At 34.8% G+C, this 25805-nt stretch overlaps 1 protein-coding gene across 1 annotated transcript; it reads right to left on the bottom strand.

Annotated features, from left to right (window-relative positions):
- Positions 1 to 11539: 11539 nt before the first annotated feature.
- On the bottom strand, positions 11540 to 23522 carry LOC148870892 (amino acid transporter AVT1C-like). The gene is made up of 14 exons (XM_088970264.1): positions 23386 to 23522; positions 22977 to 23047; positions 22578 to 22796; positions 21675 to 22009; positions 18982 to 19196; positions 18382 to 18405; positions 17227 to 17407; positions 16575 to 16794; positions 15631 to 15766; positions 15305 to 15324; positions 14096 to 14241; positions 13933 to 13976; positions 13760 to 13822; positions 11540 to 12014 (listed from the first exon to the last, which is right to left on the bottom strand). Exons 3-14 carry the CDS (start codon positions 22760 to 22762, stop codon positions 11919 to 11921), a joined length of 1665 nt encoding a protein of 554 aa, XP_088826390.1. The 5' UTR covers positions 22763 to 22796; positions 22977 to 23047; positions 23386 to 23522; the 3' UTR covers positions 11540 to 11918.
- Positions 23523 to 25805: the final 2283 nt, after the last annotated feature.

Below are 25805 nucleotides of genomic sequence, written 5' to 3'. Positions count from 1 at the left end.
GTTAGCATAAAGCAAATATTATGACTTTAATACCCCCGGGTTGGCCCGAACCCAACCTGAAAAAGTCGGGTTGGGTTAGGTTGGGTTGAAATTTATGAGCCCGACTTTATTTTGGGTTACGTTAGGATTGATCCCTCGGGCAACCCAATCCAACCCGAATCTGATTCTATAGTATATATCATTATATAAATGATAAAATCTATGATATGAAAAGAGTTTTGACCAATCAAAACCCACCCATGAATTTTGATAAATAACACCTGATTCGCTACCAAGTCTATGATTCTAGTTGATTGGTCGGGTGTTTGGATATCATATCTTTTTCATATCATAGTTGAACCCTATATATATATATAATACATTGATTTGTTTAGATGCATGATAGTTGTATAGCCCTCATCCTCATCACATACTATCATTTATTTCTTTTAAGATAATCACTTCACTTAATCCTAAATGGAAATACTAAAACCTTAATAACATATTTTATGTTTTTTGAATATTTTATTCTTTATTTCCTCTCCGTTGTTTGCCACCCATAGCTTGCTGCCTTTAAGAGATCTATTATAAGTCATAACTCATAATAAACTATAGTCATTTCAAACACTTTTTTTTCTGAATTTTGTACATAGAGAACCAATAAAAATATCAACAAGCAAATACTAATAAAACATATGATTAATATATGTAGTGAAAATTGAGTTAAGATCTTAGATTAAGAAGTTCTACAAGATTTTAAGGGATGGGAAGAAGGTTTGGTTGGGCCCAACTCGAGCCCAACCCAACCCAAAGTTGGGTTGGGTTAGGATTGGAGGTATTTAGTTAGGGTTAGGGTTAAGTAGGTCAGGTTGGGGGTTTAGAACTTAGGGTTGGGCTAGAGTTGGCCTCAACCCGACCTAACCTAGCCCGACTTGCAGCCTTATATACAAAGTACGGAAGATGTTTCAGTTTTGATGTAGGAGAAACCACTATGGTCCTCTCTCTCGAGCAATGTTTTTGAAACCCAAACCCGATCTCTGGTAAAAAACCATTGAATTTATCATTGAACCGTTCGACCCAGAGAACGGTTTGCGGTTTATTACTTCTGACAAGTTAGAACAAGAATGAAAAGAGAAGATCTCTCAAATTTGAGATCTACTAGAGAGAGAGATCAGTTGAGTGATGTGTGAGACAGTGAGAGAGATTTGAGAGATCTAACATTTAGAGAACGGTTTGCTACACCGTCACCGATGCAGCTTGCAAGTGACCTCCTTTTCTTCTTCTTCTTCTTCTTCTTCTTCTTCTTCTATTGCCATCACTGTAAGTTGTTGTCATCGCCGCCGATGCAGCTTGCAAGTGACCTCCTCTTCTTCTTCTTCTTCTCTCTTCTAAATTCTCGCAGTCGTCGATAGCTTCTCAAATCTCTCTCATTCCCAAACGATCAAACCTTATTTCTCTTATATTTATATGCATCTTACCCTAATATTCCAATCTAATGGGTAAGTTGACATATCACCCATTAAAATATTTAAACCGCTCGAATCATTTGACCCAGACAGTCGAACCACGGACCCAAAAACCAGTGGCCAGAATTGTTATGTTTTTAGGTTGGTTTTTAAAACCTTGCTCTCGAGCCCAGATCACCTACCAACAAAACACATTCCAACTCTCTACCAAAATTATCTCACATGGCACATCTCATGCTTGGCAGGTCCTATTTTTATGGTGGATCCATTCACACGATGAGATGTGCAGTGTTAGATAAAGTTGGTAAAGGGTTGGAATGTGTTTTGTTGGCAGAAGATTCCAATTCCTCTCTCTCCTCTATAGAGCTGTAAAGTGGGTCGTGTCGCCCGTCTAATAACTATAATAATTAGATTGTGTCCAATAATTAAAGTATTGGTACCGAACAACTTAAACACGGATAAGAATATGTTTTGGAAATGCATGGATATGAACGAAAATATGAAAATGCTTGAATACATTATGAAAATACATACAAATTTCATAAATATATTAATATCATTAAATTTAATGTCAAAAGTTTTTTTCTTGCTTGCTTTGCCATGAAGCAATGTGCTATTCGAAGCTTCTATAGTTCTAGGTAGCATTTGTTGAGAGATCAAATCTCTTTCGAATGATCGTATCAGGAGTCTATTTGCTAAAGAGTTGAGGAAGATCAATATAGTCATGGAGAAGAGACTGGAAAAAATGATAGAGATAAGAGAATGGAGGAAAAATTGAAAGTTCTCCAAAGCAAATGTAAGAAAGCATTGTATGGGAGGGTCCTGGTTGATAAGAGAATGAACGCACATGGTGTCCTACAGCATGTGCGAAACTTTTGGCCAGACTCAAGGTATGAAGTTTAATGGCTAGAAAATGAGACATTGTGGATCATGTTCAAGAAAGAAATGAATCAGCGACTGCTCATGAATCAAGAACCATGGTTAGTTAATGGGTATCTGCTTCTTCTGAAGAAATGGCGCCCAAATACTCCTAGTGATAGTCTAGTTTTTTAGGAGATGTGCGTTACAGTAAGGATTTTGATAGTCCCATTAGATAAAAGGTTTTGGGAATGGGGAGAAAAACTAGTGGAGGTTGCGAGGGAGGCAGTTAAAGAAGAAAAAATGGAAGGAGATGAAGATGAGGAAGAGGATGTAGAGGAACCATAGTGGGATAGGTTTTTCAGGATCAGGGTTAAAGTAAATGTGAACAAACCATTGGCAATTGGAAATTATGAGGTTAAAGAGAATGGAGAAAATGAATGGTATAGCTTCTAGTACGAGAGGCTGCCAGTTTTTTGCTACAGATGTGGATTATTGGGACATGAGGAGATAAACTATAAAAATGTGTCAGACACCCAAGCAATGGAGGAATTATCGAATATGATGGCTTCACAAAGTTTTGATACATTTGAGGGTAGACTAAGCTATGGGCTAGCACTGAGAGCAATTATAGAGAAGAAGGATCATAATTTTATAAATATCAAGAAAGAAGTTTCAGAATCAGAGAGAGATAAGAATGGGAAGTTTCAATAGAATAGGGAAGATGGAGCATAGATGGAGTAGTGATTGAAACTACTGACTAGGAAAGATGGGGGGGGGGGGCAAAGAGCGGCTCTCCATTACATGAGAGATCTAATATTCCAAGAGTGGTTGATTCTTGCAAAAAGAGACTATTCCAAGAAGCTCCTAGCCTCAATGTTGATTTCAAGAACCTTCTATCACCGGAGGGGATGATACAATTGATAATTTCGCCAACGAAGACTCATTGGAGGTTGGAGACTGTGGAAGGGGATGGTACGGTCAAGGATTTGACCGTTGCAGGAGGGGGGAGCTTGATGATGGGGATCACGATGGCGGGGTCAAATCAAATAGGGAGCTATCGGCTATCAAACCAGGCTTAGTGGGCAAGTTTTGTTGAGGTGGTAGGAAAAGAAGTAAGTTTGTGTACTAGGGGAAGCGCAGATGAGTCAGTTGGGATTAGTATCAGCAAAAAAGAAGTAAAAAAGGTAAAGAACTTTTAGTGGAGGTGTCCTTCCATGTTGACGTGGATTTGAACAAGGTGCTGAGAAAAAGGAAAAACGAGGGTGTGATTATTTGAAGTATGGAGAATGAAAATGGTGAAGATGTAGAGGAAGAAGTAAGCGGGGCCAAGAGAATTAGGCAAACTCAGTTCCGAGGCATCAACAAGGATTGGTCGGGGGTTGGCCAACCAGAGAGGGGTCAAAGTAGATGGGGAGATAATGATATTGACTTTGATGCCAATGACCTCCTAATGGATAGCGAAGAGGACTTAGCTGGAGTGAATGAAGATTATGAAGGAGAAAGCAGTGCTGATGTGGGGATGGAGCTGGAGCATGTAGGTGCAATGACTTTGAGTATCCAAATGAACCATATTTCTGAAGAGGTATGTCGATTCCCTTATCAATACCTTTATTCTTATTTGCTTGATTGTGATAATAGTGTGTATTTTGGATGAATGGTTAGAAATGCTCAAAAAATAATTTAAGCGAGGAAAGGAAAATGTCCAATTAAAAAAAAACTTTTTATAGGTTAAAAAAAAAAAAAAGAAGAAGAAACAAAGGTGGGATGTAGAAGATTTGATGAGGAAAAGACAGGATAGGACTCCATTGACTAGTAAAGCAACAATAGTTAGCAAAAATAAAAGACAAGGGGAATTTAATGAAAACAACAAGGGGGATTTCTGAAGTTACTTTTGAAAAGAATGCCAAGTATCGACTAACCCAAAAAAATTACAAAGGTTTTGAATCCTGTATGTCCCCAAAACTTTCTATAAATTTTCTGTGCTTTTGTTTAGTGGGTTCAAATTATAATATGTAGGTTAGGGGCTCTATCTCAAAACAGACCCTAGGTGGGAAATGAAGATATTAAGTTGGAATTGTCAAGGAATGGGGTTAACCTTGACAACTTGGGCTTTAAAAGAACCAAAATAAAGTAGGAGCTGATTGCATTTTTTTATGGAAACAAAAAGCTCACTCTTAAATGTAAAGAAAAAACTAAGAGTTTTCAAAGGTTGGAATTATTGGGGTGTGGATGCTAGAGGTTTGAGTGGAGGACTGGCTTTGTTTTAGAAAGAGGATTGTAAAACAAAGGTTTTCTATGCAAATGAAAATTTTATTCATGTTTCCTTTACTAATCATAGAAATGAGGATTGGTTTTGTACCTTTACTTATGGAGAACCGAAGAGAGCTAAAAGGAAAACTTTTATGGAAAAATGGAGATGTTTAGCTTGCAAGGTTCAAGGTCCCTGAATCTGCTTAGGGGATTTGAATATGATTTTTCATAGTAATGAAAAGGAAGGGGGAAGATTTTTCTATGAATCTAAGCTTAAAAAGTTTAGGGATTTTCTAGAGGCTTGTGGGCTTCAAGAGATCACTAATGCTGGGCCTTTCTTTACCTGGACCAAATAAGGGAGGGAGATAAAATCATCATAGCCAAATTAGACAGGGCAGTTTGTAATGATGAGTGGTTAGGCTGGTTCTCAAGAGCCCAAGTGAGGGTCATGTTCTCACTTCGTTTAGACCATTTTCCACTTGTTCTAGATACTGATTGTAGAAGGCAGAAAAGAAGGAGAATTTTCCGGTATGAGGAAATGTGGATGATCATGATAGTTTCCCTAAACTATTGACAAATGGAAGCTGAATTAAAAGGGGTCAAGCCAAATTAAACTAACTGCAAAGTGTAGGAAAATGAAGGATGACCTCAAAGTGTAGAACAAAGAAGTTTTTGGGAATGCGCAAAAGAGAATTTCATAATTAAAGAATAGGCTGAGTGAAGAAGCTTACAAAAAGGGTTCAAGTTATAACACCAAGAAAATGAAGGAGTTAGAGGATGATCTAAATGTCTAGATGAGGAGGGAAGAGATGATGTGGTGGCAAAAATCAAGAGTGAATTGGCTTCAACATGGAGATAAAAATACCAAATATTTCCATGTTGTCACTAAGGGGAGGAGAGCAAGGAACAAAATAGTCTATCTTAAGAACCAGTTAGGGAATTGGTTGGATGATGAAAATGAAATAGTTGCAGAACTCAAAAACCACTTCAAATATATTTTTCCAAACTTCCCACCCAAGTCAACATGATGAAATGCTTATCGGTATGGAAATGAAATTGGAAGAGGTGGATAGAGAGGATTTAGAGAAAGAAGTAACTAAGGAAGAGATAAAGTGTGCTTTATTCCAAATGGCTCCTAGGAAGACTCCTTGACCAGATGGGTTTCCAAAACTATTTTTCCAAAGGTTATGGACAGAAGTGGGAGCTGATGTAACAAAGGCTGTCAAGAACTTTTTCTCCTCCAATAAAATGTTAAGGGAGATTAATGAAACCTACATTGCCCTAATCCCAAAAATCAAAAACCCAGAAATTGCAACCCATTACAGACCAATTAGCCTGTGCAACAGTATTTACAAAATTATAACTAGTGCTGGTTAATAGAGTCAAACCTCTCTCGGGGAAGTCCGAGTAGGTTTATCCAGGATAACATTTTAGTGGCTCATGAAATCATCGATTTTATGAGAAAAACTAAAAGTAAAAATGCCTAGATGGCGCTCAAACTAGACATGAATAAGGCCTACGATAGGGTTGAGTGGGCTTTCTTGAAAAAAGTTATGCAAAAATTGGGTTTTGGGAAAAAATGGATAAATTGGGTAATGCAGTGTGTTACAACAGTTTCATACAAGGTGTTCATCAATGGCTGCCCCATAAATAAATTCCACCTTGAAAGAGGGTGGAGACAAGGATCCCTTGTCTCCCTATCTATTTTTGTTATGCTCTGAGGTTCTATCATCTATGTTCATAGAGATGGTGCAACAAAAGAAGATATTTGGAGTTTCAATCACCAGAAATTGCTCGACTATCTCTCATTTATTTTTTGCATACGATAGTTACATTTTCACTAAAGTAGACATTGGGGAGGGATAGATGTTGTTGGATTCTCTCAAGCTCTATGAAGAGGCTTCATGTCAGTAGGTGAACTTCTCTAAATCATAGATTTTCTTTAGCAGAAACTTGCATACTAAATTCTAGATAATGTTTGCCAAATTCCTAAAAGTCATAAAGGTTGAAGTCCCTACAGTTTATCTAGGACTCTCAACTTCCATGGGCAGAATTAAAAGAGCTCTATTCAGATACTTAGTTGAAAGAGTGGAGAGACTGTTATCTAAACGGCATGAATCTCTCCTCTCGTAGGCAAGAAAAGAAGTTATGCTGAAAGCAATGGCTAATGCTATCCCAAATTACACCATGTCATGTTTTCTTCTACCCAAAAATGTTTGCAATGAACTAAAGAAAATCCAAGCTAGGTTTTGGTGGGGAGGGAATTAAAATAGTAGAAAAACCCATTGGGTCAGCTGGAACATTTTGAGTAGGAACAAGTTAGTCAGGGTTTGGGGTTTAAAGATCCATATAATTCCAACTTAGCCCTCCTAGCAAAGCAAGTTTGGAGGATTTGCATGAATGAGGAAAATATTTGGGTCAAGATTATAAAAGGCAAACGCTTAAGGGTAGAGATTTCCTAACTTCGAAATTGCCTAAAAAGGGTTCTTGGGGTTGGCAAAGTCTTGTAGCGGCTAGGGAGGTCCTTCTGAAGGGAGCATGTTGGGCGGTAAATTCGGGGAACAAAGTCAAGATTTGGGATGATCCGTTGCTGCCTAACATTCCCTCCTTCAGAATTGAGGGTCCTAAGCCTAATAGACCTGATTTAGTATGGGTCAAGGATTTAATGATCCAAGGGGAAAGAAGGTGGAACTCTTGAATTATCAATGAAAACTTCGAGGAGCCCTTTGCCACTAGTATTCAGAATTTGAATCTACCTGCGGGGCTCTGGGATGACAAACTAAGATGGACTTTGCACCAAAGTGGGAAGTATACAATCAAATCAGGGTAGTATGCAAGTACAGATAACAATATTCCTGATTCTATGAGTTTTGGTCAAAACTACAATGGGCTGGACTTAAAAAATCTCAATGGTCAGAACTTAGGAAAGCCAAAATAGATCCTAAAGTAAAGAATTTTGTCTAGAAATGTAGTGTGAATGCTGTGACTATAAAAGAAAATCTGTATAGAAGGGGAATGATGGATGATGACCTATGTCCTATATGCCAAAAGGAGACTAAAATGGTTATGCATTGCCTCTTTCAGTGTAGCCATGCTCAAACAGTGTGATTTGGTTGTCATTTAAGTGCCAAAATGAATTGGATTTTGTACTTTGTCTCTTTCTGCAATTGGTTTAGTTCTTGGATAGCATGTTGCATTGAAGAAAAAGATGTAGTTCTTTTCAACCAAGGGCTTCAAGTTTTGGTGTAGTTCTGAGAGATGAGGTTGGGTATGTGATATCAGCTAGTCTTGGCAAAACAAAGGGCTCCTCATCTCCTCTACAAGCTGAGGCCTTGGCTGTTCTTAATGGGCTCAAGATGCTGGAAGAACTTGGAAAGCTTTTTGTCACAGTGGAAACCGATTGCCTCACTCTTGTACAAGTTCTCAACGTAAAGGATTTTGACTCTGGCGATGGATGCTAGCTTTTAGTGTAGAGATATTGATGTCTTGGCAGCTAAATTGAATAGCTCTTTTAGTTTTGTCAACAGGGGTTGTAACAATGTAGCCCATCAAATGGCTAAACGGGGTTTAAAAGAGTCTTTTTGTTGTTATTTTGAATTTTGTTCTCGATTTTCCTTTTAATGAATCTTGCTAGTTTACTACTAAAAAAAATAATAATGTCAAAATAATCACAAATAGCGTATAAATAGATAGGAAATGTATATTTTTATGGTATATATGAAAAATTAAAAATACATTACAATTATTATTATAGGATGCATAGATATCTTATTAATAATACATTAATCAAGAGTCCATTACATGTATTATATAGATTTTTATAAACTAATACATACATAACCATTATTGTTTTATTTTCTATCAAAGTCCTAGGCTGAAAAATATACAACTATTATATTTGAATTATTATAATAATTATTTTATATTTACTTTTTTAATTTTTAACATTAACAAAAAAGGTCAATTAAAAATTTAATTCTCAAATGTTTGGTAAATAATATTTTTATTTTTGTAAACAATAAATATGTTATTATAAAATGTAAATTAAAATATCAATTAATAATTTACAAAAATATATAATCTTAAAATATATCAAATCTATTAAAACTTCAAAGATACATATCATATGTAAATTCATAATTTTTAATTACTAAAATTATTTTTCCATTATTAATATTTTTATTTATTTAATTATTAATTTTTTATATAAATGTATATTATTTATATTATATTCTTTTAATAATTTATAATTAATAAATACATTGTTATTTAATAAAAATTAAAATATCCATTAACAATTTATAAAATTTTTAAGATATACATCATGTGCAAATTTATAAATTTTAAGTACTAAAATAATTATTTTATTATTAATATTTTATTTGTATAATTTTTTTGAGGTTAAAAATCATTTTTTGATATAAATTTGGATTTGATAGATTATTTGTTCTATTAGTTTATAAAATATTAATCTTAAATATTATTCTGTTTAATTTATAGTTGGGGTGGTTGAATATAATATATGTTATTTGTTTGAATTGGTTGTGGACGTTAAATTGAATAAATGTTTAATATATTTCACTTATTATGTTGGCTTAGTGGTTAATGGTGTGTTTAATTATGGGCACAAATGCCTTGGGTTTGAATCACATCAACGTTTAATTTTTATAGCGCATTTAACTATAAGCCCTTAATATGGCTCTGTGTCGCTGAGTATTAGACTATATCAGTCAATACTATATGATATGCACTAATGCTATTGGACCGATACCTACGACTAGAAGGATATACTCGTATTCAATATCGGTGCCTTCCGATATGCTGTATCATATCGATACCTTAATCCTTGGTTGTGTCATCACCCGCCATTCCATTTGGTTATTCTAATTTTATTCTAATTTTTTATTTTATATATATATATATATATATATATATATATATATATATATATATATATCAAACTTCATGTACAATAAAATTTTAAGAATTTTCAATTTCTTGTTTATGTTATTAATTTATTTTGCTTTTTAATTATTTTTGAAATTTTCTAAAAATCGTATCATCCATGGCTTAGCCCGACATGGCACAACCTCACCTGGGTTCATGCTATGATTGGTGATTATTTTATTAATAATATATAAAGGTTTCATGGTTTTTGTATAACTATATTTTATGTATAAAAGGTTAATTTTCAAAAATATATAAGATAATTTAATAAAGAAAAACTTGACCATGACACCCCCACATGGGATTCTGATTTCAAATAACTAACATTAGGATTTTGATTTCTTAAATCTCTTGGGCTAAAACCCCTAGCTTGGGCTATATATAGCACAATAATGCAACGCATGATTAAAATTTGAAAGAAATTTTGTGTTTTTATGGGTTATTTCTTGTGTCTTTTTTTATTGAGGGTGGTTTTCTTTTATGCTTTTTTTATGGGTTATTTATTGAGGATGCTTTTACGTTTTGCCTTCACATTTGATGGTATAACTGTTTATTAATCTCTTGAATTTTTCACTAAGAATTTGTCTTTCAAGCATATACCAAATTAAATTTTATTAAAATTCAATACCCAAGGTATATATATTAATTTGATTCTTTCTTTAAAAAAAAATTTATTAAAATTCTTTACATAATTAATTCTCCTCATAAATTGGTATTACAATTTTCCATCTGAACGTAGCATATCTTCGTATCTTTTTTTAGTATTATGATTTGAACATAGCATATCAAATTCTGTTATACCTTTCTATTAGGATTAGGACTTGATTCAGTAAATAAATGTATAATACTACGTGGGCAAAAAGCATAATTTGAACACTGCTTTTCAGTTCATTTTGTTCCTTTTCTTGAGTAATTTCTATTTTATTTCTTTAAATTTGTATTCAAGATAATTTGGATTTTCACCATTAAATTTTACCAATTAAATTCATACATAATAATTTTTATATCATAAAAATCTCTATTTTTAAAATCAAAATATAAACAATATCTTTTTTCTTACAAGTGGTAGGTGAATAGTTCAACCATTTAGTTAAAAGGTTAACTCGTGATGCAATAATAATTAAATAATAAAAAATTAAATTAAAAATAGAGAAAATTATACAGGATTATAGAAAAAAATAAAAAAATATATAAATATTTTAAGCATATCTATAATATTATATATTCATCATATTTAATGGAGATGTATTTAACCTAAGTACAATATTGTTTTTAAATATACAATAAATAAACATAATAGTGTTAAATATATCTTTATTATTAGATATTATATTTAGATATATCTCTATTTAATTATGACATCAAAGGTAGACCAATTTGTATTTTATAGAAATATTGTATTTAAATACATTTTTATTATATCCAAAATTATTTTTGAACCTGAATTCAATAGTAACATTCAAAATTGTAGACCAATAAGAAGGACATTAATTGATTAATTCATTTTAAATATTGTAAAACTATCTTGCTTCAACTAAGCCCATACTATTTGTTCCTATTTAAACACCAAATGACCCATAAGGACCATTTTAAAGCGTTGATAATGGATCGAATTTAAATTGAATTTTATCCATTACATATCATAAATGAAATATCTTAAAAATAACTCTTATGAGACGTAAATTGGAGTACCTGACTGTCTTTAACAAACATACATCACTCGGATCAACTTTATTAATATACACATTTATTTTACGTAGATATAAGCATAAAGGTGATCATTCAAATATTATTGGATTGGACTGAATCATCTTGGGTTGGGATAAATCCATAATCAATCCAATAATGGATTGAATTTTGATTGACTTACTATGATAAGATTAGGAAAGTGCCAAAATGTTGCTAATAAAAACCTCTAACTAATTTGTTGTAGTGTGAGACTTGGGGTCGAGTCTTCCTTCACCAGGGTTGGGGGTAGAGGTTTGGGCCATCCCTGTTGTGTAGCCCATTTGTCTAGACAAGGATTCAAAATCGAATTTGGACCAATGGGTATCATTTGTAGCCTTGCTAATTTAGAACTTTTTACAATTTTTATTATTGTACATCTAAACATTCTAACAAGTTAACATCTTTCTACAAAATCTCACCCTTGTGTCTAATATGACATCTACAAAATGGTCATTGATGAATTCATTTCAGACGCTGTGAGGGTGGAGTGATTTATTTCCACATACCACTGCATCCATATAGAAGCATTGCTTTGATTTGATGGCATGTGAAACTGAAAGGTCTTGTTGAGATGTACTTCAAAAGAATTGATAAACCTGATTGAGCTCATAAGAAAATTTGAGTACCATTGGTTTTGATCCACATAATTAAGATGTCCTTTCTTTTTGTTGCATGAACTCCAATGCTTCAGATCAAGTTCTCTATAATTTTAGAAAGGGCGGAAAATGTTCCAAATCCAGAAGATATAACACCTACTATAATAATCAAAATACACATGGTTCCCTACAAAATAGACAAAAGAGAAAATATTTTAACATGTATTAATATTTAATAGCAAAAAGAAAGAAAGACCTATATTTGACATGGTGATAATCACTTAATAAGCCAACACAAGTCTGTAATTGCTCATAAAAAAATACTAGTGACCAATATTTCTCTCATTATTCTTTTCTCTTCTATAAGGTTTCCACTACATAGTTTCTTAGCATCTGCTTGGCATTTACTGCCAAACTATGTAGTTTTTTTTTATTTTTATTTTATCTTTACTACAAATGAACTTTAAGCTGTAAATATTGCATCCTATTCAATTTTTGTATCTTTCAAGGGTGAAAAACTATAGCATTGGTCTACATGATGCAACATTATACAATATTTATAACCTGAGGAGCATTTTGTGGTATGACACCAGAAAATGGGTCATGATACCATAGAAGATGAAGGTCCCCAAATCCTTGCCCAAATTGATACATGACAAAGGAGAAATTAACTATCAAATACTACGATATAGAAAGCAATGGGAGGTGAAAGTAAATACTCTCTAGACTTGAACATCAAAAACCATATATGGAGACACTGCACGTTTGATGCATTAATGACATTCCTTTTATTCTTAAATAAAAATTTAAACTAAATTGGAAGTAGAAGTTATTTGAATTGCTTAAAAGACATTTTACTACTTAAATCATGCTTTATCCTTTCGGATCACACCATAATTTTTTGATTTTAAGAACTAAAGTGCTCGTGCAATAAATCACAATAAGTTTGCCTTGAAAAGTAGTATCATAAAAGAGAAACAAAAGTTATGAGCACTCCCTGATATCACACATAAATCATCCCATGGTTAACCAGTTTGTAGTCTCCACGTGCAAGATTATAGTTAGGTGGAAATGTGAAAAACATAGATCAATTATGCTATTAAGCTTTTAAAGGAAATTTAATGAAGATGAAATCCACTCTTCAAAAGTCACATACAAGGATAACTTGGTTGGCAAGAATTAAAATATTGATACACTCGACACCCAATATATATACTTTTTTCATGCGCATTTGAATGCATATTGTATTGATATTTTAATCCTTAGTTGGGGCTTTTTAAGACACCTCAATCATTAATGCTTTCCTTGAAAACAAAGAAGTGAAAAAGAAGGGGAAAAGTGGAAATCTATTATTTATGATTTGGTTGTATAAAAACTAAAAAGAAAAAAAGCATATGAGAAAATTAAAAACTGAATTTCCTATTAACTCAACTTTCCCCCTTCTAAATGGTAGAGAAAGGGAAAGAAAATATATGAAATAGTGAATAATAATAACACTGGTCCCACTATTAACTATTATTTTTATTGTATTGTTTTTTATGTATGAAAAATGAACGATATATGAAAAGTTCTATTTTCATTCTTTTCTTTTTATCTTTCTCATTTAATTTCTTTTTCTCAATCTCTTTTTCTTTTTGCAACAAAAGCAATGTAAATGCAATGATGAAATGCCCACACAGGTAACCTCTATAACTCCATAGTTTACAAATCACATAAGCATCTAAGAATAGGATTAAATAATAGATTTCTATTTTAATTAACTTTGTTGGTATATAGAATCTTTTGGGTTATTTAACCTTGATTACCAACTATGTCCCATATTTTTATCATGCTATTTAGATATGCAAGCTAAAATTTACATCATAAGGGGATTCTATGGTCAAGCTAGACGCCAAATGGTAATTTGGATGTGTGGAGCACTTGAGCGCATACCTGAAACAGTGTGACTTTACCCCTTAAAATGCTAAGAAAGCAAGCACAAGGAAGTATCAAAGTCTGCCAAAAAATATTTATCAAATTCAATCCATATAAAGAATAGCTTTGATTCCATGATCCAAGCATAAGCAAAAAAACTCAATAATAGAGATCTGGACCAAAGAACTTACAACAAGCATGGTGAGTAAAGATCCAATCAGTGCCATCACGAGACCTGAAGGTGAAAATAGAAAATTAATTAAAAATTTGATCAAAGTATGCTCGTTGTCCTTAGTTATAAACAGTTTAAGAAATGAATAAATTATTAACATACTAATTTGATGAGAGACGTACCAAAGAAAGGGACACTGAGACCCACAAGCAAGGTGGAGATAACCAAAGCTGTTCTGATGAGGATTGCGTACATGTGAGATTTAAAATGATTTGATGGAATCAATTCTTCTAGACTCATTGCCACTGGTGTCATGGTTAATGCATATGTGAAATCCAATTAAGGAATGTCTTTTGTGTATAGACCAAACAATCAAACATGAAGGAGTTAAAAAAATATAACATAAAAACAATGTGTAAAAATTTTAAGATCTATGATATGATTCACAATCTGAATCTCATGTTTGAATCTTTTTATAATTTTTGCTTGAATCCTATGATTTAATTTATAAATCTTACAATTTATATAACTTTTACGATTAACTGTGGTTGAAACAAACTCAATTAAGAATTAGTTTACTGCTTTGTTATTTTTTACATTTAGTTTTTTCAAGAGAGACTTGTTTTAAAATCTTTATTAAAAATGATTTATTTAAAAATTTTAAGACTAAATATTGAGTTTATTTTACATCATATGTACGCTGAAGAACTATTGTATGCAAATTATTTTACTTTTAAGTCAAATTTGATTTTATTATCTTAAATTCTATTCTTTTAGATAACTATGTATTAGATATGGATTAAAAATAGGGTATAGCCTTTTAGTATATTTATATTTAATTTTTTGATGAATTTGTAAAAAGTATAAATAATCTTACAAGTTACGATATGATTACAATTTTCAAAACATTACCAAACATTGATTTTGTTTTACATCATATGTAAGGTAAAAATCAATCGTATATAAATTATTTTACTTTCAAGTTAAACTTGATTTTATCATCTTAGGTTTCTATTGTACAAGTGTTAAATTACATTGTTTTAGGTTCATGTATGTTAGAAATGGGATAAAAATGGAGTAGAATCATATTACTATATATATTTAACATTTTAATATATTTATATTTAAATTTTTGATAAATTTATAAAAATATAAATAATCTTATGATTTATGATACGGTTATGATTTTTAGAACTTTGCATGTAAGTTTGGTAAGAAATTAATCCAATAAACAAGGTAAACCTTTAATTCTTTTGTGGGTGAAAACCAAGATAATCCAACCATTTAATCTAATGAGAATAAATTATTTAAGATTACATAAAATAAAAATTTTACTGTCATGACTATAATATATGATCAAATAAAATGAAAAATTTAGGAGAAAAGGATATTTAGTGAATGGGTTAACCACCTGCACAAAAATAAAATGATAATAATGTCAAAACCATGAAATTGTAGATTAATAGCCTAATTGTAACATGCACCATGTTATGATGCTCAAAGCATGAAATTTTATTTATTCAAAACTTTGCAAATAGCAGATCTAATACTCTTAATCATGATTTCTCTTCTTGAAAAAAAAAATTAGAAAAATAGACCAGCCCCATTGTATCAAAACATATTTGCATGAAACTCCAATGCCAACTCATGCTATACCTAAATGAAGAATAAGCCAAATGAGAATATCTCTATTGAAGTAAGGGTTTTAGTGGTGTACCGTAGTCCAGACAGCTATTTTTGAAGCAACTAAATCTTGGGGCATGTTAAGAGTAAACTGTGACTCTGTTTTCTCCCCAAACATTGTGTATCCCATCAGAGCAACTCCAGCATACATTGAAGTGCAAATGATAAAACTACAAGACAAGAAAGCAAAACTTTATAAAAAAAGTACAATTCTCTGAAATTTTAAAAACAAAAAATCCGCTCCCAATCCACCTAAATAATGAAACAAATGATATTTTCTTTAAAAAATGAATTTTTGGTTAACGCACCTTTGAACTTAGAAAACTTTGCTTTTCAAAAGTTAGGTGATTGTCCAGCTAAACATCCAGTTCAAACACTCTCAACTTATAATAAAGCATTTGATATCTTCCTCACTAAATTAAGAGATCACTTAAATAATGTTAATCTTATACAATTTTTCCATAAACGATAGAAGCCCAATATAATTATAATATTACATATAACCCACTTTAGAACTATTTTTAGAGTTTTTTTAGCTTTCCAAAGACCATTGGTCAGATTTATCAAACAAGCAAACACTAGGATGCAATTTGAGCGGGCTCAGGTTGGGATTTTGTCAAAATTTGAATAAGCCCAGCCCCAAAGCCCAAGTCCAAACTGTGTAAAATGCTAAGTTGCTAACCCGGCCAACTTGAATTGCATCAATACCACCTACGTGGGAAGGTTTTGTTACTGCCCATCTCAATTCTGGTAAAAGTTGGTGTTTGATGAACTATCACCCTGATCAAGTGATTATGAGACATGGTGCATGGGTAAAAATATTTATATGAAATTATAATAGTATAAATTGATCATATTTCAAATGCAAACTGGTGAAAGAAAATCTAAAACATTTTCAAAAGAAAATTCATCTAAAAAAATGAACTTTTGGTGGTTTGAAAATTGAAGAGCAAATGAGTTGATGCAAAAAAAACTTACATTGTCAAGAGGGCTGATGGGTATTGACTTGGTTTTGCCATTGAAGTGTAGATGTTTGGAAAGACAGCATGTCCTGAATAGCAATAGCCATAGAGCCCAATGGCAACCGGAAGGGTGGTCAGGTTTAGAGTAGTTCCTTTGTTCTGGAAGCCAACTTGATCAACCAATCCAATCCAGAACAGGCAGAGAACCACCAATATAGATGCAATGACTCCCCCAGCTGCAAAATGGAAAATGAAAAGATGCATCAGTTAAGATTCCTAAAGACCCTATTCACATTTTTGTAGTTTTACCAGCACTAAGCAAGAGGGAACAACTTAAGTCTAGAGGCTCCTTGAAGTAACCCATTTGCACCAACTACCTAGAAATCCTATTGGTGCATCGAGATTCATAAATAATCCTTAAATCCTTTTAATAATCCTAATGGTTTTAGCCTTAAAGTGACAAAAGGTAATCCGTTGCACCAACTACCTAGAAATCCTATACTGTTTCATCCATCAACTCCCTCAGGTCGAGCACTTGCTTTTAGCCTCTTACGAATGTATAGAGGATTCGACAGCATCCACTGCCAAAGCTAAAGCCTCTAGGAGACAAAGGCCAGGTATACACACCCCTCCTTCAGAGACTGATAGAGATCTTGTTATATACTCACCTGAGATGTAACTCAGGATACTGAGGTCTCGAAGCCAAACAGTAGGAAGAACAGCGAGGGTGGCCATAAGAGCAAACAGATGGTGGGAGTCCAACACCATACAGCCGAAGCTTAAATGTGCATTTGGGAATAATGATGATAAATTGTCGCTTTCCAAAATGATATACTCGACGCAGCAAGCCTGCAGGAGAGAGAGATGTCAAATTTGGCTCTTTCATTGGTCAAGGAGGGAGAACATCAATGATGATACTGCGCCAGCAATTGGAATGTTTTTCCCCACACAGGCACCCACTCCTGATATGTCATACTTGCATGAATTCCAACGTGTGGAATTGTGTATGCGTAAAGGGGTAACCCCTGGTTTTTTTCTTTTTTTGCAAAGCATATGAGTGTATCATATCTTATATACTATTTTGTGCATTTGTGCTCCCGTACCCATTTCCTGATTGGGTTTTATCTGCGTCACGGTTTTATAACGTTGGGCCAGGCTATGATGGGCCAAGTTATATTGAAAGGTATGAGGCGGTAACTCGTTGTAGCAGAGACCTATTCCACTCCACTGCCAATATGTTGCGAGTTTAAGGGGCTTGAGGGGATCAGCAACCCTATCAAACTGACTGTCGTGGCCTTGCGCTGAAACAAGTAAGTGAAAGTTTTTTGATTTGTTACCATGACCCCACCTTAAATTAGATGAAGTGATTTATTGGTGGTATTCAGGTTTAAGGCCATGACTTTCTATTTTAGCCCTGTGCTATAGTGTTATTACGAGTTAACTCCTGATTGGTCTCTAATTCCTACTTTGATCACTCTTAATTAAAATCGGCTTTTATCAGAGTAAATCTGTCCCTATACCGTTCTAACAGCCTTAACCTTTTACAATTTTGCATTGAAAATATCTTCTTATGAAATAAAATATACAAGTACAGAAACATTTTCAATGCAAGACAGTAAAGGTCGGTCGAATGGGCTTTACCCTGAAGCCGAATTCCTCCTAATCTTTTTTAGTCATATACAGTTTTTTTTTCTTTTCTTTTTCTTTGAAATTATTACTCACTATTCAATACTCTATTTAAAAATTGAAAATTCCCTTAATAGAATCAAATAAAGCTTGTCAATCGAAAAAAAAAAAGAAAGAAAAAAAGAAAGGATACTTACGTACAATTCCACGTATAAAATTATCTGCACCAGAACAGAAAAAACAAGGAAAGCGTCAGTCATGTTTCTCCTTGGTATTAGTAAGTGTAAGTTCGTAACCAAAAATCATGTAAGCACGAATCAGCAGTCACACATGGGGAATACATGTATGTTAAATTAATAAAAAAATATTTCCTATCCATGTGCAGTACGATGCTCATGCTCTCATGATATTTGCACGATCGTTGCTTTGAGAAGGTCGGTATTGCTAAAATCTTGGGACTGCGGCACAACCACACTCGACGTGTTTGCTTATATGATGCATTTATATATAATTTATCGAAAAGGAATATCCATAAATGTATATATGCATATAAATATGTGTTTACATGCTGAATACATTCTAGATCTATTATCCCTAAATTATTTTTACACACTTATACCACGGTCATGTATTAAGAACATCTCTTCCCATGAATGATAAAGGAAATATTCCTAATGCATAATTGGGCTAAGTTTGGGTTGGGATAAGGTTGTTGGATTGGAAACTGCTACGCATCCCATCCCGACTTAGGGTATGATTTTTGCAATGAAATTTGGTTACCAAAGGAAGTGACTTACGGATATTGCTAAACGGCCGGCAGTACCAAAAGCAGCCTGGCCAATGTCCGGGTATGTCTCCAACCCAGGTTCGCTGTCCAGGCAGTTGCGCAAAAGGGTTCCAGTATACCAGGAGAGAATAGCAAAGATTAAGAGTATAGAGAAGCCAAGCCAACCCCCTTCTTTCGCTGCGTAAGGAGTGGACAGGATTCCAACCCCGCAAAGTACGTTGATGCCTGCACTTACATTTATGTGGACAATAAGAAAATGTAACAAGTAGCAGGAAAATGACAAAGTAAGGCAAAGACAAACATTAGTGATATGTAACAAGCACCAGTGACTCCTTTGAGAACCACCTCGTTTTTGAACTGGATTAGGCTAACTGTTGTCATCACAACATATATAGGCACGCCATAGCATGAATTGGACACGGTCTAAAGTAATTTCGAACGAGTTCCGATCAGCTGCCATCAACCAGATGCTCCTAACATGTCCCAACCAGCTGGGAGATGTTTTCAATGTACGGCTGCAATGGTTTGTTGGTATTGGGTGCATTGATAGCATATCCTTACCACGGTGGTCCAGCCGCTGACCTTTCTAAACGCCCAATCAACCCTTATGGCATAAAGTATAAACCCTTCCAGTTAAGTTCCAAATATCAGGCCCAGGTCTTCCAGCGGTCAAAACAAAAATATTCACTCTAACTAGGCCCAGCTACAGCAGTTCACCAATGGAAACCGGAGTAGACTCTGCCAGTCATGGCACAGCACATTACATGTAGGACCCACATGAGCGGATCTCTTGTGGCACATTGTGGTTGGCTCAATATTACGAGCAAAACTGTGAACATTTGAACTCGTAGGTGTAATTATTGGAGGGATTAGACATGGATCTGCACTCATCTACAATGCATAATGCAAAGTTCATGTATTGGGTCAATCCCCATCTTCCCATCTGGCTGAAAAATTCTAACCCAACCGCTTTTCGTTGTTCACCGGTCACCCTGGTCTGAGAGTCCTTCAAGAAGACGAAAGCTTGAAGGCTGGGTTGGGCCACAAAGTGTGACGGGCTTGCAAAATACAAAAACTGTCGCCGATATGGCTAGAACTTCTTGGGGCTGTCAAAAACTGTCGCCAATATGGCTAGAGTTCATCCCTCGTGAGATGAACTCGTTGATTGATGAATGAATGTGCCTTAAGAAAATAGGTTGGGTAGGGGGACAACTGAAATCGATCCGAAAAGGTATACTGCAAACGGATCAGATCGGATTCGGTAAGGGCATATCCGATCCGTTCCGTTAAGAAAGCTCGACTGATCCAAATCCGACAAGGGTTTGTCCGATTTTCAAAAGCATGATTTGAATTTGAATGTATTATAGGATGCTTGATTCGAATCCGATTTCATTAGACTTATTATATTATTTATATAATATAATAATATATAATATATAATATTTCATAATTAATGGAGCAAATCGGGTCACAGCGGATCAAATAAACTAATATCCTAATTCGATTCATTAAATTAATGGATTGACTTTTTCGATCCGATCCAATTTATCGGATTCAAATAGGATCTGATCCGACTTATTTGCAACCCTATTCTCAGGACAATGGCGTATTAATTAGAATTTGCAGCCGTGCTGAATGTATTGGGACTAGATAAAACCGGTTCCGTATTATAGTTATAATTGGGACAATAGATAAAAAACTGAAAACGATTGACAGCCCTTATTTGAATAATGGATAACAGAAGCTACCGCATGTATGTGAAGTACTAGCAGACCGGAGACAGGATTTTCAGTTGACTACTACTCACGCATTGAAGACTTATGAGGGTAATGCGCTCCACAATATCCATTGTTTGCATGAACACATCACCGCAGTCAGGAATTGGGATCTCCACTCGTGTTCTGACCAGTGACTATGAGTGAAGCCATCAGTTCGGTGCGACGACCGAGACCAAGACACCACCCACCAGCGCTGCAGCCTGCAGCACCCATGAGGAGGATGACCTGGCCCGTGGCCCCAGCCCCAGCCCCAGCCCCAGTCTCCATTTTAAAATCAGAAAATCCGTTAGTCGTCGTCATTCCGCTTACGGCCAAGCGCCAACGGGTAATAGACTAAACGTCCAGTTGAGAACAGAGCTTCTTCAGAGCTGAGGAACGTGCTTTTTGCATCATCCCTCGTGAATGAGACAAAACATCCGAGGCAGGGGCCAGAGGGTGCAAGAACAATAAAGGTCTAAACGACAAAGTCATCTTTCATTATGTAGAGGGTCGTTCTAGCCTTTCATGGATACCGAGACTGAAGACATGGTTTTTCTATTCGTAGAAACATGAGGGAAAGAGATATAAATATAATATACTCAAACGAACACAGGTAGCTGAGCCCACTACCATTCATGTTCAATTCTAACGAGTAACGCCTAATTGGCGATAAGTATTAAGTAGGGCGGTGATACCATTTAATCCCATCAGCCATCGACCGTCCTCGGCCCTCACAGCCGCAGGCCGCGGGCATCACATGGGCGCAAGTGAGCGGTCCCGACTATCACAACCTCGTCACGAGATTGGACGACAGCACTCACCAACAGATCGTAAGTTCGCAACCATTCAATGAGGCAATGAGTGGACTAGCTACTATCTCACCGACAGCACAACAGTTTGTATGTGTAGTTGGAATTTGGATATGGAGAGGACAGAGGAGACTTACCATTCAGCACAGTTTGTCCGTAAGAGCAGTGGCGAGCAACCGGGAGTTCATGGGACACCTTGTGGGGCTTCTGATCAGCGGTCAGCTTCTTCAAGGAAGGTTTTTTGGTGGGAATTGGAGGAGGGAGGAGAGAATGAGAGCTCCGCCTCTGCTGTTGTATCTGTTCATCGGCTACTGTGGGTAACAGAGGCTTTATCAGATTGGATAGTATCTCAGGCGTGCGTCTCCTTGTTAGCGAGGAGGAAAGGAATGAACTGCTTAATCTGGACAATGTAGGAGTGCCCAGAAACCCAATATTGGGAGAAGCAACACTGCTGTACATATCCATTGATTGCCTGAAAATTAACAAAGAACAAGCTTATAAGTTTCATTCCATCAAGGATCCAGTGAAAGGAAAAACCTTTATTAAACAAATCTGGTTCAGAGAAAACTTTGTTGATGTTGATTGAGGCCCATAATTCGGATTTCAGAAAAAAAAATACCTCATTTATTGATGTATTGATGACTTTCTTCTTTTAGCTTTTTGTCCGATTGTCTGGTCTAATGTACATAAACGACTTTTAAAATATAAAAAACAGAGGCAAATTATTGAAACAGTAAGCCAGAAACACAGCCACCAGGCCACCATGGTTATACAATTGAGCTTTATCCAGGGTGGACTGATTGGGCATCTGTGTATCACCCTCAAAAAAAATCAAGATTCTCATCCAGGAAGAAGAAGATTAAAGTGATTAAAGACCTAAGAAGCAAGAACAATGTCCTCCAAAAGGAGAACTATATACAAAATAACGAATCTAAACATGCTAACCAAGTGCATCCTAGAAGCAGAAAAGAACAGATTATTTCCATAACAGAAAGGAGAAACAGAGAGGAAGGGCACAATGAGACAGGTATGAGCGTTACCTGTAACTCTGTGGCCACGAAGGGTTGTAAGAGCTGGGTCTGTTTTTCTGGCGGCTTCCGACCGAAGAAGCATCGGAAGAATCCGAATCGTTGCCGTCGTCTCCCCCTTCCTTATTATATGCCTTCTCTTCGTCTTCATCTTCACTCTCAATGTAGAAGCTTTGCTCCGAAACCGAATTCTGCATCTTCTAATCTTTATTTATAAAGGCCTCTCTTTTCCTGCAAAAGATCCCGAGCTTTCCTTAGTCATCCAGTGCCATTTCATCCAAATATTTTGAATGGATTAACAATAAAAGAACCAAAATCTAGGGTTTTAAACTCGCACAACTGAAAGAAATAAATCGAAATACAGTAGAAACAGACTCAAGGAGATAAAAGCGAATGTATCATCTGACATACCTTTTTGAACTACTTCGTCTCGATATATGCGTTTCAGAATACCTTTCCTTAGTGGAATGCAACCAATAAACCTGTTAAAAGATCATTAGAAAGATATTCCGCCGAAGAAATTGCAAAGCAAAAACTTGAACATGAGAACTGCAATCAAAGCAAACTAAAACCGTTAATAGATTTAGGAACTTCAGCGAGAGAACAAAAAAAATCTTAACCCGTAGAGTTTCAGAAAAAAAGAATCTAAAAAGCGTAGAATCATGGATTGTCGAATTTCGATCTTTGAAAAAAAGCTAAAAAATAAAGAAATAATCTGAAACCAAGTTATCAGAGATATGCAATCCATAGTTGGACAAGGCAAGAAGAAATATCAACGATGGAAGAAGCTCTAAGAAAACAAGAATTTCGAAGTTCCAACCTTGTATTACTTGAGCCACTTTAGTTCACGCAGAAGCTCTAACTGCAGAGAGATAGAGAGAGAGAGATGTTTCTCTACCGGAAACCTTCATTCTCTCGTCATTCACTCGTCTATTTATATATCCTAGAAGCATGTTTGGTAACTATAGTACTTTGACCCCGGTCGGGATCTGTCTCAATCGTCGTCCCGGATTCCGGAGTCTTACTGGAATAAACCATACGAAGTATACGGAGAACCGTCCGGACTCCGGAGTCCTGAACTTAAGGTGAAAAATATAACAATTACGTCGCTAAATTACATAGAGCCCCCTGTTTTCAGGGTGATAATGAAGTCGAGTCGAGCCGAGTATGAAGCTCTTGCTCAACTCAAAAACACATAGTTCAAGTTCGGTCGAATTTCTTGTTTTGGCTCAAACTCGACTCGAATCGACACTCGTGAGTTATTCAAGTTTGGCTCGATTTGAGTAGATTATAAATAAATTAGTATTAAGTATATTAAAATATAAATATATTAATATTATAAATAAGTTAATGTTAAATCAGTGTTTTAATAATCGATTTGGAGGCCGAACCGTTTTTGCCTCTGGGGTCACGGGTCATGCCATGTCAGAGTCTATATATTTTAAAGTGTATATATATGTATACAAATACATATTTTATCAATAAATAATGTATAGTTATATTTTAGACATGATATATGTGTTATTTTGTATTTAATTTATGTGTTTAGTTTTTCTATGCATAAAAATATTAAAAATTACAATTTGAGGTCAAAAAAAGTTTTTTTTTTTTTTTTTGCAAAAATAGCAAGAAAAGGTGCCTTGCGATACATAGATTATGAAAAGCTACCCAATATAAAAAAATCGCCTCAATCGATCATAGGAGTGCAAAGTTATGGCTTCCCGAAGTTTGCATAAACAATTAGTATGTATACAACCCATGACCCAATGATCGGGTCATTGGTTCGACAGTTCAATTGTCCAGGTCAATGGTTTAGTTGGCTTTTCAACAGTTTTTCGGGGCAATGCTGGATTTTATAAGAACTGGATCCAGAAAGTTGACTGGGTGATTGTTTGAAGGGTTTGATCATCTAGGTCAACAACGGGTTAAAAGCATCGTGTTAAATAATGTTTATTTATATTATAAATACAAATATATTAAAAGATAATATTTATTATGGGTTCGACTAGGCTTATAATCTACTTGAGTTGGATTAGAGGTGTAAAGTGTGTCGTGCCAGGCCCACGACCTAGACCCGTGCGGGCCCATTCCGTGCCGTGGGTCGGGCTGGCCCATGGACCGAGCCTTGGGCCAGGTCGGGCCGTGCATCGGACCAAAGCTATTTATTTAAAAAAATTGACAAAAAACTTAAAATTTTAATTTTATATGAATTTTGTGTATAAAATTACTTATATATACTAATTAAATAAATTAGTATAATAAAATTAAAAAATATTTTTTATTAATATATCATATACTATAAATTATTACATAATTATAATTTATATAATATAAATAATATATATGGGTCATGTTGGCCCATGGACCTAAAACCTAGGCCTAGCATAACCCGCATGATCGTGCCGGGCCTGGCACAGCCCACAGACCATTGTACCGGGTCGTTCTAAGTTCATGCCAAGCCATGCCGGGCCGTACCATGCTGTGCCGCACCCGGCATGGCCCGGTTTACACCTCCCAATTAAGTAGCCATGACTTTTTTTTTTTTTGATAGAAGTATCAATGATTAGGCTCAACTCGCTTATTGGCTTACACTCTACCCTGACGTATATTCTAGATTTCTCCCTAATGTGGTAATGGGGTATTGGGGATGATAATGAAAGTAAAATTACTAAATTGTTCATTCTCTATGCATTAAACCATTCCAAAGCACAAATCATTCTCAAGGGCGTGCTTCAAAGTATTGACATGTGCAATACTAGAATCATCAATGGGTTAGTTCTACCTAATAGAATCAAACATACTGAAACAATTAAATCGGTTGTTGTTCTTTGATTTTCTCTTGATCAACAATAAGGTCCGAATTGGTTCTTTCTGTTCCAAATTGATTAAGATTCGCAGTGATTATTGAGTTAATAATATATAAAGGTTTCATAGTTTTGTTATAATATTTTGTGTCTGTAAGGGTAAATTTGATAGACAAATGTTAGATAATTTTGGTTAAAAAGACATTGTTATTAACATATAAATAATTAACTATTTATGGTCATTTTTATTAAGGTTATGTATTGTCGTTTTTATTGAGATGGTTCTGCATCTGTGATAATTATAGATTCTATTATCCCAATTAATAATTGGAATGGTCTATGTTTATGATTTTGTCTCAATTAATAAGTTTGAGTTAACCAAACCCAACCCATTGACTGTCTTATGTGATACACAAAATTTGCATATTTCAGTTTT

This window comes from Nelumbo lutea, chromosome 2 (genome assembly GCF_056320005.1).
Source record: "Nelumbo lutea isolate HS-2025 chromosome 2, American lotus-T2T, whole genome shotgun sequence".
Classification (NCBI taxonomy): Eukaryota; Viridiplantae; Streptophyta; class Magnoliopsida; order Proteales; family Nelumbonaceae; genus Nelumbo; species Nelumbo lutea.
The sequence above is the reverse complement of the archived record's forward strand: the minus strand, read 5'-3'. Positions and strand labels throughout refer to the sequence as shown.